The sequence below is a fragment of the Ammospiza caudacuta genome, chromosome 1, assembly GCF_027887145.1.
Source record: "Ammospiza caudacuta isolate bAmmCau1 chromosome 1, bAmmCau1.pri, whole genome shotgun sequence".
NCBI classification, from domain to species: Eukaryota; Metazoa; Chordata; class Aves; order Passeriformes; family Passerellidae; genus Ammospiza; species Ammospiza caudacuta.
In genome coordinates, this window is record NC_080593.1 from 140294927 (window position 1) to 140313200 (window position 18274).

At 34.6% G+C, this 18274-nt stretch overlaps 1 protein-coding gene across 3 annotated transcripts in view; it reads left to right on the plus strand.

The window, feature by feature from the left end:
- The window catches only part of CSMD3 (CUB and Sushi multiple domains 3), a 586238-nt gene that overhangs the window by 196265 nt on the left and 371699 nt on the right, over nt 1-18274 (plus strand). For 2 of the 3 annotated variants that reach the window (XM_058820594.1, XM_058820602.1), the window contains exon 6: nt 14278-14390. In XM_058820594.1, the coding sequence (XP_058676577.1) occupies nt 14278-14390 (113 nt within the window). Of the gene's footprint in view, nt 1-14277; nt 14391-16068; nt 16072-18274 lie in introns of all 3 variants that reach the window. The other variant, XM_058820586.1, reaches the window with a different exon arrangement.

Genomic DNA, 18274 nt, shown 5'->3' on the forward strand with positions numbered 1-18274 from the left:
GAAAAACTACTGAATGAAAAAAATTAATTCTTTTTACCTAGCACTTTTTTATTACAAACTAGTAGAAAAAAGAGTCAATGTTGTCTGTATATATGCGGTGTACTTAATTGGGAAAAGGCACACAAAGAATATGTACTGTTTAGTCTCTGTAAGTCATGTTGTGCTGCATCTTAAATGAATTAGATCTAGGCCTGGTAATGTTAAATATTTTTGCAATATCTCAGTGGAAGAAGGATTATACATAAATATCAATAATTTCAATCCAGAGGGTTATAGGCTTTTTAAAGGACAGCAATATACTTCAAAATAATGCTGATAAATCAAAGTGAACTTGAACATGTGAAATTTACTTCAGAGAGTACAAAACGCTGTAGACTAAATAAAGAAGTCATAGGAGTAAATATCAAATAAAGTAAGGACTAAATACCCAGTCAGAGTACTAACAGTGATTAAATAGATCAAGAAAATACAAAACAATTAAATATTCATAAGAAAAATATTGAACAGTGTCTCCTTGTGTGCACATGCTTTTATGTGTGCAAAAGGAAATTGTTTTTATAGTATATGCCATGCATCTATACAAGCATACAATTTTTGTAAGTTGCAGGTACGGTGAATAAAGATTCTGAAAAGGGTTGAATTCTTATTTAGCTGGAAAAAAATTGTGCATTGATGTTCATTTATAAATGTAAATGACACTTGATATTTATGCAGCCTTTAAAACTGCATTAGCAGTTAACACAAATCTTTTCATGTTTTCTTATGGGGTATTTCCAAGTATATATTGATAAAATAAATTAAAAAAAAAAACAACATTTGAAACAATGTTAAATCATCAGGTGGTGGTGTAGCTCAGTAAGCCCAACATTTGTTTGGTGAGTCATGCCAGAATGGGTATTAAGGGTTGAGACTAAAGAATACGGGCACAGTTGTGTGGCCTAAGCTTGCTTTCACCTGCCCATCTCTGGTTAACTTTCTAATAATTACATTCTTGTAAGTCAATACTTTAAAGGTCAGTCTTAATGTATAGCATGTAAATTAGTGACCAACTATCTTTTATCAGTTATTAGATCTGAGTACTTCCGAACTTTTCAACTCATATTTTTCAGAAGAGTTGCTCAAGATGTTCAGATAACATTATCTCATTACCACTAATATCAGCAAAGGTATCATATTTATAGATAATAGATTCTGATACAAGATATTTTAAAACTGATATTATCTTTTTTACTGCATAATTTAGAATATATTTCTTTCCAGTCAAATTTCATGAACAAAGGTTTCTTTTGGCAACTTCGATTTTTGCTGTTATACTTTATGTATGTGGTAAAGTAAATAAAAATCATTCTTGTAAGGGACACTTGCTTAAAATCTGGTCCAGTCTGGAAAATCTGCATAATCAGCTGGATGTTCAACTCGGATACCAGAATTTCCTAGAGTAGTAAGATATTTCATTCCAAAACCAAAGAATATTGATAGATTTTATAAAACTCTTATTTTTTCTCTAGCAAAATTTTTATGCTTATTAATCAATATACTGAGTAATTCCATAAATTTTATTAAAAATAAATATTATTGTAAATATTTTGTGTTCCTTGTAAAAGCCAACATTATTAAGCAGGTCTACTTGGTTCATTTTTTGTGGCAGAGGGAGAGGCAAAGACGTGAGGGTTAGCAACAAATTATATTTGCTTATAGGACAATGAAAACTTTAGTTTAACTTTCTAAGGAACAAAGCTTTATTTACATTTTGTTATGTCTCTTTCAGCTGTAAATTGAAGACTTGTGAATCCAAGGAGTTTTTTTGAGTAACATAGATTTATATAGCAAAATCAATTTGAAGTACTTTCAACTATCAGTCACCTTTTGTTTTTTTAACAATAATAATTGCCCCTAGTTAAAAAGGAGACTATGGGATTTTATAGTATTATAGAAAATCTTATACATTCTTCTTATTTCATAGTGTCTTGTTGTATATTTTTAGACATTTATTGCTCTTTAATCCTCAGTACAGCCTCTGTTTATGGAAAGTGTGATGTCTTTTTTTGAAAAGTTAAATACCAAATGTTCATTTTGGATACATGTTATCAAATCATGGAGAGATGAAAATGCTGTGTCATGGCTTGTTCACTGGCTGATTTACTGGAAACAACAGGTTGCTAGCAGTCAGGCCCCATGCAGTTTCCCAAAGCATATTCTCATCTCTGAGAGTAGCATTTAGTTTTTAAAAAAAAATAAAATTATATAAATTGTAATTTTACACACACTTTTCTATTAAGAACTGACATAAATAATTTTTACACTTATACTTGCTTATGCTTCAACTTAAGAAACCAAAATTACTGGTCTCATTTTCCATAAGGTTTGACACAAATATTGCTTTTTAAAATTCTTTGTATAATTGCGCGAGTGCGCGCGCGGCCCTAAGCTAGCAAAAGGGGAGAAGCGGCCGACGCCCCTGCGCATCAGAAGCCAGCCCCCCTTGGCGTCCTGGCCTCGGGCTGGGCTGGATTGCGGACTTGGGTTCACGCAGGACGAGACGAGTGAGGAGGCGACCACTTGCTGGGGGTAAAACATCGGTTTATTGAGGAGCCCACAGGCAGCAAAAAGGGCAACCAACAGGTGGAAAAACCCACAGCAAATAGCCCCGAACATGGGGGGGAGACAAAGTTTTTACAGGGAAGGGGTGGAGAAGGGAGGGGAAGCCCAGCTAACCAATAGGGGAACATATGGGGCTGTACAGAAGAAAACTGACACAAGAACTTATCCAATAAGCATAGAACAAAGGAGGGGCCCCGGGACGCCAGCCAACCACAACCCCCAGAGAGAAGAATGTTCTCGAAAGCAGGGAGGAGTGGGGGGTGATTGACTGGGCCCAGGGGGGAGGAAAACTTTACTTATATGGTGGGATAAGGGAGGAGCAGTTATGTAAGTTGGGAGATTGACAACTAACGGGGGCAGGGGTAACCATAGTAACTCAACTGTCAGGGCAATAGTGGCGGGAAAACTGGGAAGAGAGGAGCCATTTATGGAGAACAAAGGGAGAACATACTTAAAATGAGGGAGCAAACTGAGAAACTTAAAAACACACTACAACATATAATATTTATTTTCTAAAAGATGCTAAACACACTGAAAAACTATGTCCTTGTTTTTTCTGGATGTCTTAGCATATGGAAGCTCAATAATAAACTCAATAAACTCAAGAGTACATCAATACTAAAGTTTGGTCAATCCTTTTCAACATGATCTCTTGTAAATCGGTAGAATTTGGCCCAGACTTTCTTTACACACTCATACAGGGTTCAGTTCAGTGTCATACCAGCATAGGTCTAGAACTGGAAGCAGTACAGTTCTAACAATAGGAATCCTTGCTCACTGCAAATATTGGTGCTTTTGAGTGCATGAATACCTCTGAATGTTTTTTCAGTTTGAAGCACGGGAGTGTTTTAACTCCAGAATGTTAGTTATGCGGCACAAAGGGGAAGGGCTCTGGTGCTCATTCATTTGTTATCTGATATCTACACCGTGTGCTCTCCAGTGGTTCAAACTGTAAAGCAGATGTGTGATGTCCAGAATTCAGAGTTAATGAGGTGCTTGGTGCTGACTTGAATATCTCAGAGGTGTTGCTCTTCATTGTCTAGATATGCCAGTAATCTCCAGAATACACACAGAATAGAAAAGGTCATGTGTTCCTAGCAAGGAACAGAAGAGAGAATTTCAGTTACTAGTGTCAGGGGTCAGTAAGAAAGGCATTGTTTTTGAATGAGAGAAGCAACTCTTCTAATTTTTTAGATTCAATACGTGTTTCACAGATGCAGGGTTTAGTGCCAGAAAGAATTAGTGGATAACCTAGTGCCCCTTCCCGTAAATGAGAGCCTTGTACATTTCATTTGTTTTTCTATGCTAATTTAAAAAAAGTCAGAACAAACCAGTCTTCTCTTAAAAGTCCTAAGTGATTAAAATATTTAACTCTTTTTTTTTTTTTTTTCAATATGTTCTGATAGTTACTCACCATTGTCGTAAAAATAGGGGAACAATACACTTTCCATGTGTTTATCATTGGCTTCAGCTGCTGGTATTTTTTTTCATGTCTTTGTCAGGTTAGAGATTTTTGTGGTGGAGAAAAAATATTATCTATGTGTTGGAAATTTAAAAATTATTGTTATTGTTATTACTATCATCATCATCCTCATTATGTAAAGAATGATAGTTTCTTGGTATTTATCAAACACTGAAGTATACGTTGTACAAATTTATTAAGAAATTTCTTATAGATATATTGAAGAAGGGGGACAAGTCACAACAGATAAATGAAATCAATTTAAAAAATTGAATGTCTAATGTGATTAATCCAGTAGAATTAAAAGGAGACACAAAATTTGATATATAAAAGGAAGTTCTTGCACAATATATAGCTGAGCAAAATATTAATCCACCTTCCATAGAAGGTGGATTACACAATTATATTTAAATTATGCAGTAAAATGAGCCTTTACTGGCAGATTTTGATATCTACCTTTATACATTTTCAAAGGGAAGAAACAGGAGGAAGAAAGGATAAAGTAAAGTCTCAGAAAAAGATCATCTGTAATTTGAATTGAAATGTTTAATGTTTATCCCCTTACTTTGTATTGATGAGTTGTTCTTTAAAGGCATTTCAGGACTGTCTTATTATTACCCTTAAAAGATGAAATAACATAACTGACTCAGACTTTAAATGACAGCATTTCAAATTTTTATTCTAATGTTAAGGTACAACTCTTTTAAGATATTTGCATTTTGCATATCTAAATGTGAACAATGAGAGTGGCAGATACTCAGGAAAACTCAAAGTCTAGAAGTACTTTTTCTTATAAGACCCATGGGGTTCTCAATTTTGCTGCAGAGTGGGAGTAATTTGACTTATATTTTAAACTTTATCACCATCCAGAGCTGCATGCCAATTTCTTTTCATGCACTACAGAAAAATACAATTAGAGTATTTTACCAGTTTGATATACCTATATGAGGTGTTCATTTTACCTACTTTATTTACATGAAATACTAAGTTACAGGAAACACTAAGGATTATGGGAAGAAGTTAAATGAGAATTAGCTTCATAGATAAGTGCTCTTTGCTTCCTATTTCTAGTGTCTCCATGTTTCTTTAGTGTCCATCTGGCCATACTGATAACAACTGATAAGTCAGCAAATATGACTTTTGCCGTATTATTGGGAAGTGGTCACAGGCCTTGTATGGCTGTGTATTGATCTGACAGCTGGATTCTCTTAGGACTCTTCTGAAGTGTCTTAACCTGAGCTGTTTCTATCTTTTCTTTGTCTGCTGTTCAAGTCACTATATAACTATCTATATATAGTTATAGTTATAGATGATAGTTATAGTTATAGACGATAGTTATAACTGTGTAACTATCATCTTCACCAAAGGTTTAACAACCCTAAGCAGTTGCTGTGCAACACATGCTGGGCCTCTATGATAATCGGGTCTTGAGAAGGCTGGGAACCAATGAGAAAATACAAAGATTCTGTTTAGGAAGCATCAGCCCAAGGATGACTCAAGACTGAGGAAGGAGAGTGGTATCATGATGATCTCAGGATACTGGTTATAGAATCATAGAGTGGTGTGGGTTGAAAGGACCCTAAAGATGATTTAGTTCCAATGTCTCTGCTGTGGGCAGGTACACTGTCTGCTAGACCAGGTTACTTGCAGCCCCATCCAGCCTGGCCATGAGCACTCCCAGGGATTGGTATCCCCAGCTTCGGGTAACACGATCTGGTGCCTCACCATCCTCACAGTAAAAAATTTCTTCCTAGCATCTTATCCAAACCCACTCTCTTTTAGTTTAATGCCACGTTCCTTGTCCTATCACCACATGACCTTGTCAAAATACCTTTCAAGCTTTTTTATAGGCTCCCCTCATGAACTGAAAGGCCACAGTTAAGTCACCCAGGAGCCATTCCTTCTCTGGGCTGAGAAATACCAATTCTCTCAGCCATTCCTCATACCTCTAATCATTTTCATGGACCCCCTCTCTACTCCAACAGATTTATGTCCTTCTTGTGGTGGGAACTCCAGAGCTGGATGCAGTATTCTGGGTGGGGCCTCACCAGAGTGCACTAGAGGGGCAGAATGACTCACAATAAAAATTTTCCCCATCTATTTAGGGAAGAATGAAGTGCTGATCTCAGGGTACAGAAGGACACTTAAAATTTGGACATATAAAGAAAATAGATGTTAGAAAATTTTCTTTAAATAAATAAGTTACCGATAGCATTAATGAGACTTTTCAATATTTAGACTGTTAGTCTGTTAAAGCATTTATTGGACTAATAATAATTTTGACATGAGTCTCTTCTTTTCTATCCCAACAAGATTTTGTGTGTAAATAAATACTATTGCAGAACATCAAATTGTAGGGCAAGTGTAATATTTTTTAGTTTCATTCATTTATTTACACTTACCAGAAAGACTCAAGAACAAGCTTCCTTCTCCTGCTCAGGCAATACTTATAAGTATAACAATTTCTTATATAGAATTGAAAAGAAAACAGTCGCTTCAGAAATTGAGTGTGGCAACATTTTAAGAGAGGTAAATGATATAAGCCTCTCACAGGCTTATATCCAGTTATTCAGTTTGACTGTTACCCAAAAAAGAATTGGTCACATACAAGTTGTATTCAATTTAGTTTTATTTAGATTTGCTGTGAAAGTAGGGGGAAGAAACGTGCATGATTCCATGGAAAAAGGTCAGATAATCACATTCATCTTCATGGAGGACCTGTCCAGGGTCCTCCCCTCTCCAGCCAAGGCCCTCAGATTTGAGATTCTTGAAAGAGACAGTTTGATTTAGCACGTGCAGGAAAAAACATCCTGGGACAGTTCTTGGTGTCCACCTTAGCAAAGGTTCTGGGCCAGCAGGATCGGTGCCTTGGTGGGAGCCCTAAACTGCACAGCCTGCACCAGGTGGGCCTGTACCTTCCCAGCGGTGCATCCAGACTTGCCTGCCTCTGCTCTTTACTGACTGCCCTCAGCTTGGTCTCACCAACTACACCAAAGAGCTGCATGTGCAACTCCTCACAGATTGTGTGGTAGAAAGGTCCATGTATTAACCACCATGTGCAGCCCAGACCAGGAAAGGTGAATATGTATTTATATTGTTTCTATGATATGCTCAAGGAAATTGAGTCTTGAGTGCAAGGTCACTTCGTACATAAGATATTTACATCACATTTATGAAAAATGATTCCTTCTAAGACCCTGACATCTGTATGAAAATCAGCAGCTTGTACTACGCCTGCAGGCAATCAGGACACACCACTGTCCATCAGTGTTATTTTCTTATGTCACAAAGACAAGATTATATGTATCATGAGCTAACAATTCTGTGTTTAGAAGGCTCCTTTCCTCATACTTTATTATTCTGTCAAGTTAAGAGATTAGTTGCAAAACTTTGACATAGGAACATCTGGCTTTGTGGGGAGCAATCAACTTTTGAATTCAAAAAGTATTTCTCAATCTTGATGCTTTTCAACATTTCATATCCATAGTACTATAAACTTTCATTAATCATCCCTTGGACCTTTATTCAGTCCTTGATGATTTTACACAGGCTTCTCATGGAGCTGCTTTATATGACAGTGACTCTACTCTAAAACTGAACTTTTTCTAGCATTGCAAAGGCAAGACAAAGCTTTCATATATTTCAACACTGACATTTTTAAAACAAAGACCTTTTTTTTCGGTCTTTCAGACATCATAATGTACTTGACAAGAGTCAAAGGGTGAATTATTTTTATTCATCTAGATGAATAACTAAAATTAATTAATAGATTATTAAAGTACTTTACAGAAAAAAATATTTTTTTCGCGGTTAAATAATATAGAACTTTTTTCCTCTTCCTCTCAAGCACTCACTTATCTAAGTTTCCATGTTTTTGTTTTATAAATCAGAAATAAATGATTGTAGTGAAGTGTCAACCTAAACCCTTAGTTTAGTTCTAAATAGCTCATGAGTCTAAATTTGAAGAGTGGCAATTTACTGTTCTAAAAATAAAACCTGGTTTTTGTCATTCATTTGGCTGCAGTTCTGAGATATGGAAACAACAATTAATATAATATCAGACCTGTGAGTGTCCTCATTCCCTGATATATGAATGATCAGACCAGCTGTAAATATTACAGGGACTGACGATAAAAATTGGGTATTTTAATATCTTCATAACCACTTAAAACTTGGGTTATATATTGCCCTCAAAATTCTATTACAGTGGTAGATTTTAAGGTATCTTTGTTTGGGCATTTTACCTTTACTTTTCTCATGAATATTTACCATTGAGAATGGGCTCATTTTAGGAAGAGACTTTTTTTTCTTTCCTCTTTAAATACTAAATTATGACCGTTTAATTTCTCGTGGAATGATGTGTTCTGTCATTTATTATGACTGGGCATTAGACTATGGCTATGCAGAAGAATAACTTAATCCTCTTCTTTTGTTTCTTTTATATATATGTTTGCTTTATTTCCAAGTTCATCTTTCTCTTCCTGTGTTATTTTTGTTTTCATCATTTGAAGTCTCATCTGGGAAACTGCTTATTTTAATATTGTAATTACCTTTCAAATTAGTCTCCTTTCTGAAGCCAATCTATCTCACAAGGTGGACAATTTCTTAATCATGCAGGGAATTAATGACTTGAGTGTACTGACTGCACATACAAAAGCAGCCCTGATGCAACCCACCAGCAGTTTGAGTTTCATATATACAATTAAATGAAAAATTCAACTTAGAATTAAAGTTCTGTAGCTTCTGTCACAGAGATGTCTCATTTAGTCTTTTACTGAATACAGTATTAATATTATAAATGTAAGCTACAATTAAAATTCTAGGGAAACCACAGCTCTTAAAATATTAACTTTATGTTGTAAATTCTTCACAGAAGCAAAATTTACAGGCAATTATCCATTTTGTTGACCTTTGTTGTTATCCAAAGACAAGAGAAAATGCCTATTAGCATTTAATATCTATATGATATCTTCAAAAAGATTTAAATCCTGAGTTATCAGCTTCGACAGCAATAGATTTTGTAAGAAACATAGGAAGTTAGTGGAGCTTTCTTTGCTTTTTGACAATAGAGGTCAGAGCCATGTCCTTCTCTGAAATGATTTAATATAATTTGTATAGAACATTTCCAGGAAAAAAAAGAACAGTAACCAAAGCTGTCATGCAACGGACACTCACATCTATAATGAATGCCATTAAGACCCATTAAACTCATCAGTGAAATTGAAAACATAAAAAAAAAATATTGATATGCCTAGTCCTACAAAATACTTAGTCTTTTAGTGCTTGACCAAAGAGATAGGTTAGAGTCTGAACTTCAGTGTAAACATCATACAAACTGAGTTGGTGCAACGGGAGGGATATGTTAACTTTATCATTAAATCATTCAGAATCTTTCAGACTGAGTAATATATTAAATATTGAGTTGAAATCAGCTTTGCTTCTCTAGTGTGCAACTGCTTGTTTTAAACAGATATGGATTTATTGAATGAGAGACATGAATTTTAATCTTGTGCCCTTAAATCTGCATTGTGTGGTGGATCCTTTGCAAAAGATGCTTATTATGAACCTTGCTATGTGAGGTGCTGCTTTATGGGGTCAAGGCAGTCATGAAGAACAAAAGAAAGGGTCCCAGAAGTCATTGGTAATGTGTATATGTTGCATACAAATACAGGAGACACAATAAGCTGTATGATGTTGCTACTTCAAATTTATATTTAATACAAGCACTGCTTAATTTAAGCATAATTTAGCCAAACCAGAGAGGTCATCAATCAGGTCATTGAGTAAGTCTCTCCTCTCCTTTCAAGGGACACGTGGCTACTCTCTCTTTCACTGCATTATGCTGTGTAAGCATTAAACCCCAGTAGCACATGTATGAACCTGCATAGGCCCTATCAAAACATGTGATAATTTGCCCTTTTTTAATCAAAGCTTTATATAAAGTGGTTTTATTTAAACATGCAAATAATACCAATGAGAAAGAATGCACACAGCTGCAGTTTGCATCAAAACAAGCACTTAGGATTTTGTAGTGCATATAAAATGAGCAATGAGATCTATGTATGCACTTAGCCATGCTTAGATCTAAGTCTTTGTTAGCCTAAGGCTTTAGTAGAATTAGAAAGGGTTTCAGCACTGTTTATAAGAGTGGTATCAACCTCTTTTTTTTTTTTTTTTTAATTAATTCAATTTCTGTGAAGCTGGGATATGAGGAAATGTAGAAACTCTATGCTTAATTAAGAAGTTTTGGGGAAAGTATGCTGTATATTTTTTTAAAGAAAAGCAAAAATTTTTTCCCTTTGGAATACTTTTGGATGTATTGAATCACTAAATTAAGGCCTGTATTACATCATAATAATCAGTGTATTGACAATTGTGACAATCAGTGACAATATGTTTGTAAGAGCTGTCATTTTAGATGACTTTTAGAAATTAAAGCTAAAGTCTGGTACATGAGCAAGAAGAGAATGTTCAAATTACTTGTCAAGATTATAGCTATCTGACAGTATACATTTCAAATGTGAAAGTAAATGTATACTGTTCCTTTTCTGGAAGAAATAGAGGATGTGCACTACGCTATTAAAACACATCAACCCTGAAATCCATTCTTCAGCTTAAGGTGGGAATGATGTGTTGGAATTCTGAGGGCAAATAAAATACTAATTGACTTCACTGGATCAGAATTAGCACAAAACAGGCAAATTTCTTTTTTTAATTACTACCTAAATAGAGTACAAAAGAAGGGAGTAGAGGCATATTGTTGTAATGAAGTGCAAGAAGAATGAAATTTTGGTTCTCAAAAATGTTAGTCCGTTATTTCTCCTGTAAACTGTGGTTTACACACAAACTAAGTGCATAGATGGGAACTTCACTGACATATCTACATGCAGTTTTACATTTCTATTAGTCCTTTTTTTAACAACAAAGGTGCACTGTTTCAGGAAGCACTTCCTTTTTCAAATACATTTTGCAGTAGATAACAGTCGGTGCTGTTGACTGCACATAGTGGTAAGAGACTTTAAGTCTCTGGTTCACAGCCAAGATTCTCCATGAACATTTCTAAGGGTTTATGAAAGACATCTGCAGAAGGGCAGCCTACTCTCTGTTGACTGAAATTTACTATGCAGGATTCTGTGCAGCTTGAGAGGGAGCTACATCTTTTGAATTATAAAAGAACATGAGACAGCTGTGTTTCCTTTATGGAAGATATGGTGTTTTACTTTGAACTTTAGGGAAATATTGTAGATGATGCAGCATAACTACGCTTGGAAAGTAACTGACAGAGAAGTAGGTTGAGCTGCCAATATATTATTATGATGAACAGCTTTATAATTTGCTGAGAAGATAAATTGACACAAGAAAAGGGACAGTTATATCAACAGAATAAATTCTGTCAGTTTGCAAATTACTTTCTGGGAAGAATCCCTTAGAACCCATGAACTGTAAAAATTGGATTGTAGGAACTGTGAATTTAATTAGATGTCAGCATAGATGTAAGGATGCATATATTAGAAAATATCTGATTTGATAGGTAAACTAGATTTTTAGTTATTTTAGAAACAAAATTAATATTTTACTGTGAACATATTTAAATGTCTAGGGTAGTATTTTCTCATGTCTTGGACAATAAACATGCAATGTATTTTTCACATAGTTTTGTGATTATTGAAAAGAAACCTTCTTATAGGCAGAATATATGAGTCAAAATACAGATTAGAAAATGTGTTCTACAGACTTATTTTACTTCAATTGTTCAGTAAGACCTCTTCCAGTAATAGGTTTATTCTAAAATATGCAAGCAGTGAAAGGTTGTTGCCTCTGTCTCTACATTCCCTAACAATTATTTATAGAGTGAGAATTTAAATAAAAGGGCAATTTCCTCTTGCATCATTAGGTAATATTATTATAGAGAGAAATAGCTGTACCATATAGGATACCCTAACCTCTACCTTCCAAAAAAGAAGACACAAATTAAAGCACACTTTTATCTATAATACGAAATGTGTAGCAACTAAAGCCCCTTTGTATCTGTTAAAAAGTGTGCTTTATTCTAAAATTCACGAGGAAAATGCAGAAATATTTGATGTTTTCTAATCAAAAGGTGTAGGCTTCTGTCTCTTACACTTTATATATGTGCTAGTGCATATGACTTTAGTACAGAGCAATGTGCATTCTGTTGCAATCTCATACCACATCCGGTTGCAATCTAATAGCACTATTTTTTTGTTTGGTTGATTGCGTTTGTTTTTTTTTTTTTAACTTCATCAACAGGGTTTCTTGGATCTAAAACTGAAAGTCAATTTCATAAGCTTAAAAATCTTAGATTCTTATGTGTCGTTCAACTAAAATGAATTATGTGAGGTAATATGTTTCCACAGTATGAAAACATCCTCTTGCAAGCATGTGAAGGAGTTTTAATAGCCTATGGTGTCAGTCAATAGATGTCATTTATATCAGTGCCTGAGGGAAAAAGGTACTACTACAGTTTCAGAAATTTGGGAAGTTGTCTTAAACATGTTTTGTTTTGAGGTAAAGTGAGTAGGAAAAGATGAAAAGAACATTACCTCTAAACTATTATTATTTCAAAAGTCTTCCCCACATTATGGTACCTATCCAAACTTACTAGTTATTTATTTAAGCAAGGTTTGGGGTTTTATTTCACTCAAAAAAATAACTTCAGAATTGATTTATTATGAATACAGTTTTTCTTAAAATAAAATAGGAATTCATTATTTCTGAACATAAAATGGCATACTTGTTGGCTAGTATTTTATTTTAACTACGGGAAGCATTCTGTTTATAACTAAATGGAAGAGCATAGGTAAGTATGTTGACATTCTGAAGATGTGACTTATCTTTCTGGTTTTGGTGAGAAATGTATATTGAATTACTGCTTTGGTGGAATAATTTTTTATCTAAACTTTATTCTCCTTTTTTAAAACATGATATATCATTTAAAAATAAAATAACAACAACAAGGAAAAAAAAAAACACTACACAAAAAAGAACTTAAATTCAGACCTTCTTAATGAGCCAATCAAGATGAACGCTACTATAGTTGGAGCAATATCCTTATGCTAAAAAACAAACAGAACAATACAAAAACAAACAAAACATTAAAAAAAATCCAGGTAATTTTTTGTACTGGGTCTAATGGCTCATAATTAATTTTTTTCATAGAAGACTACAAGGTGCTATAGTTTGGATTTGTGGCTAAACCAGAGTTGATAGCACAACAGTGTAGTGGCTGCTTCTGAGCCATGCTTGCACAGCACCAAGGCGTCCTCTGCCCCCTCCTCCTTCCCCTTAGTGAGTAGACCTGGCATAGATAGGGTACTGGAAAGGGAAAAAAATTAAACAGAGCCAAATTGACCAAAAGGATATTTCATATAATATAACTTCATGGTCAGCAATAAAAAATTAGCGGTGCTGAGAGACAGCTGCTAGTCATTGGAGACCATTTTGATTGATCTATTTGTGGAATATCGTCAATTATCGCTTTTGTATCACTTCCTTTTTTTCTCAACTCTTCACTTACAAAACTGTCTTTTGAAGTGTCTTTCTTGCTTTTGCTCTTCCTGTTCTCTCCCCTTACAATTGTTTGGGGCAGGGAAGGAAGGGAGTGAGCAGCTGTGTGGTGCCTGACTGCTAGCTGGGGTGAATCCACTAGAATGCTCTACTCTTCTTGTACATCTGACAATTAATTTTCAAATCCACACAAGTGATGGAATATTTCTTTTATCTTTATACCCTAAAAATAAAAAATTAATTACTCTTGAAAAGTAGATGTCTGTTTTATCATTTTAGATAGTAGTTTGCATAACCTAAGATCTCTTCTTCCGTGTCTTGAAGGTGAAAGTCACAAGGTACAAACTTTCCCTGGTGCCCAGAGCAGTGTTCTGTCTAGCCCATTATCTCACCTGTATTGACACAAATTCTTTCTAGCCTGAGTGCGATGTACTTCCATCTTTACAGTGCTGTGCCTGACCAATAACGTGGCTGTATAGTTTCTGGCTTAGCACTGATTTGTACCCCATCACTTGGTCGGGCATAATGTACAATTTTGTCTGCTCTTGCTTGTTGAAATGCTACTACCCAATAAATAAAAAGTCCCACATAGGGCATGTCAATGAATGCTAGTTTGGATATAAAAAATTTCCAGATAATATTGAGATCCTTTATTAAATTTTTTTTATTTATTTGTTTTATTTCAGGCTTTCTGGAATGAATATACCTCCTCCAGTTATAAGCAACAAAAACTGGCTCAGACTACATTTTGTAACAGACAGCAATCACCGGTACCGTGGATTTAGTGCCCACTACCAAGGTACATTTAAAGAAATAAATTTTAATTGTGGCTGTATTTGTTAGAAAAAATAATGCATGAAGTTTTAGGAAATGGGAAGGGTTACGTTAACAAAAGCACCTCAAAAAAGTATAGCTTGTTTTTCAACCTGCTATATTAAGTTACAGTCTGTTAGAATATGGGTGGTGTGTTATCTAGTGTATCTAAATTCAGTTACCAAAAAAATATTATGGGAGATCCCTGCTTTACTTTAACCTGTGCAAGTACTTAGCTTTTAAAATGGTCCTAATATTCTGAAAAATACTGTGGAACAGTAACAGAAAGAATGTCTTTATCATTAAATTATAGGAATTACTCTAGAGTTATATAAGTCATATTTGTAAAGCAGTAAGTTTCTGTTCACTAAAGTAGCATTTAATCACTATTACTTTTTACTATGTTTTAGAATACTTTGCATTAATAAAGTTTTAATTAACCAGAAAGGTTCTTACTCACAATTTTTATGAACAAACATTTATTTTGAGTACGAGGGAAAGCATCTTAAGCATAATTTTGAGAATGTCACTGTTTGAAACAAGGTCATTCTAATTATGAAGTGCTAATGAAAACTAAATGTCAGTAGTGCAAGGTAATACTGCAAATAATATTTTTCAATATCCACAGTGTATCAATGGATCTTCAGGGAACAGTAGCCCCTTTTTGTGTTTTTGTGCTTTTTTCATTTATCTGATGAAAAACATCATGGCATTCCTACCAAGATCTAGTTCAGGAATGTTTTTTACAGTTTCTAATGGAAAATCTAGCATAGAAAGAAATTAGTTATAGTAAGTTTTTTGGAATCTGATAAAATTAATTAAGTAACGCAAAAAAATGCAATTATCTAAAGCCTATGACAAATGTTTTTAATTTGATTTTTGATAATAGCAAGTTTTACAACTCTGTGTGATTGCCTCAGATAGCACATTCTAAACAAGAACAGAAAAAAATTATTACTATTTCCAGCAGGTATTGTATATCTTTATTTGGACTTCCTGAGTTCATAGATGTTCTGAATGTGTATTCTGAATGAATTTAAATGAAAGAAGCTTTCTTAATGTAGCTTCAGGGCTGCTATAATGATTTATGAAAACATTGACTCATTTTTTGCATATCTTTCATACCACGTATGATAAACCACTCTCTGCTAAGAAGTTGCTAGCTTATGGGACTGTAAAAAGATAGGAAATAGGAATTCTCTGTAATAAATCTACCCCACAATTGAGAAACCATATGATAACTATTTTTGGAGTGTTTTGAATTGTTGAGCTACTTCTTTTGAGCTAATGAGAAAAGAAGAACAAACAATGTCTCATGGTAAACATACGTGCATTCCTGTCAAAAATGTGAGGTAATAGCTAATGAAAGATAACAGGATTATGTTTATTTTTAAATATGTGTTCTACCCAAGACCCATAAAACATGCGAATTTGTAGGTGTGGAAGATTTGAATATGCTGTGTGTCTTCTATTTCTCCTTACTGCCTAAGAATGTAGTGATTAAATAATAGTGGTTTTACTATTTTGGTTTGCTCATTTAATATTTAACTGTGTATTGCTGAATGTGTGTTAAAGTGGACTAAATAGCAAGTTGTCAAATGCTGCAAGAGCCCACCATACTTCAAATGAAGAAAATGTCTTTTGCTACATTAAAATAAATGTAGGCAGTAAAAAAAATCAGCATGTAAAGGAATTAAATCTGCATACTCAAGCCTATATGATCAGTAAAAAATAACCTTGATAGTAGAAAATAGGAAAAACTCATGTTCAGATAATAGAGAAGTGTATTTTCTGGTAGGTTAATGGTAGACTATAGGAAAGAGTTTATGGAAATTTAATAAGTATCATAGAATCATAGAATGGTTTAGGTTGGAAGAGACTTTTAAGACCATCTAGTTCCAATCCCTGTGCCATGAGCAGGGAAACTTCCACTAGACTAGGTTGCTCAAACTCTGCCATGAACATTTCTAGGGATGGGATATATTAAAAAACCTTCCTACATTTATAAAATAAATATTAAATATATAGCACAAAATATTTCAGTTTTTTTGAGAACTATAACCTTAAATTTTTCAGTTAGAGATAACTTTAAGCCTTTTTGTAAGGACAATTTTCAAACTTTAATTTCACTTATTTTGTGACGCGAGTTTTCTGAAAGTCAGATAATTGATAAAAATATTAAAAGTATTGCAAAATGTCATGTAGTACAAGGGCTTGACTCATGCTCAAGAGTTTATTTCTGTATTACTTTTGAGAGGGAATATGTTAATTCTTTCAATAGCCTTTTTTTATCAGAGTGCTACACTGTAATAACTGTGTTGAAACCGAGGTCCTTCTCCTGTTTAATTGATGCGGATTGACTGTAACTTCTTTCTGAGTTCCTGAAACATAGTGTTTGCTACATATTACCACTATAAACAGACTTACTAATTTCTTAGTACTTCCTCTAGTTTAATTTTCTTTAGCCTATTGTTACATGTTTTTAAGGACTTGGAATTCAAATTCTGAACTTCAGAACACTGCATAATTTTAGTCTGTCACTGCGTGGCACTGCAGTACCCTTTTCAACTAATCACTCCCTTGGTTTACTGATTTTGTTTGCAGTAGTGCACATTTTGTTGGTGTATTTGGGTCATGGTTTGACCCTAAGCAGCAACGAGGCCCTCTCACCATCACTCACTCACTCACTCACTCACTCACTCACTCACACCATCCTCAGAGTGCAATGGGACAAAATAGGAAGAACAAGAGTGAGAAGTTTCATGGCTGGAATGAAGATGTGGCAAATCACTCACCAACAACTGTCCTGGAAAAAAATGGCCTTATTATAAAACCTTTTAATGACTGTTTTGGCTGTTGGAAAACAAAGACAAATAGTAAAGAAATTATGAAAAACACATTTACTCGCCTCTTCTGAAAGCTTAACTTCATTCCAAACACTTCCCCTTCCTGTATTTTACCACAGATTACTCTTTGTCTCTTTGGTGACGTGAGCCACTGCAGGAGGTTCAGGTGAAAGTGTAGGAATTCATTTCTGCTGCTCCTCATTTCTCACTCTTTTCTTCTGCCATTTCTTCCCTCTTACTAATTTCTTCTGCCTTGATGTGCATTGACCATGGATCATTGCCTCTTAGGGGAAGAACCTGGTTCTGTGTGGCTTATCCATGGACTGCAAGCCCTTTGATGGTATTACTAGCTCTGGAATGGAGCTTGCATGCTCTGATCTTCTTGTTCATTTCCCTCAGTGTTTATTGCCTTATCTTAAATACGTCTTCATAGAAATGCCACAAATTCTGCTGATGGACTCACTTGTGTACTGTGGTGGGTCCATTGTGGAGCCAGATGTGGCCAGTTGTGACCAGCATGGGACAGCTTAGTGTCTGCTGAAGGGAGAGGTGATACGTTCAGCCCTATACTCCTCTGCTACCAAACCCCTGGCATTTATACTGATTACAGTCTTATTCCCTTCTGATCTCTTAAGTTTATGAAAACTGTTTTTTAAGATTCTTTTTCATAAGGCAGCCTCACCTAGCTGAGCTTCAGTGTAATACCTAAAGCTGTTGTGGCCTAGACATTTGAAAAGAAGACTAAAAGTCTTCTTTTAGATGCACTGCAAAGTCAAAATATAGTTGCCTATTGAAAAAAACCCCACAGCAACAAAAAAATAGAAAACCTAGGGTATTGCACATTTTTTTCTAAACACATTTTTAATGTAATTAAATATATTTCACTAATTTTCTGTTTAAGATCTTGCAAATAGGCAGGAACCTTTAAAGCCCTTAAAGTTTTGGTTTTGTTTTTTTTTTAATTGACTTATACAGAAAAAATGAAATCTGATGAGGTACATGAAACTGTGGGAAGCTCTCAGCT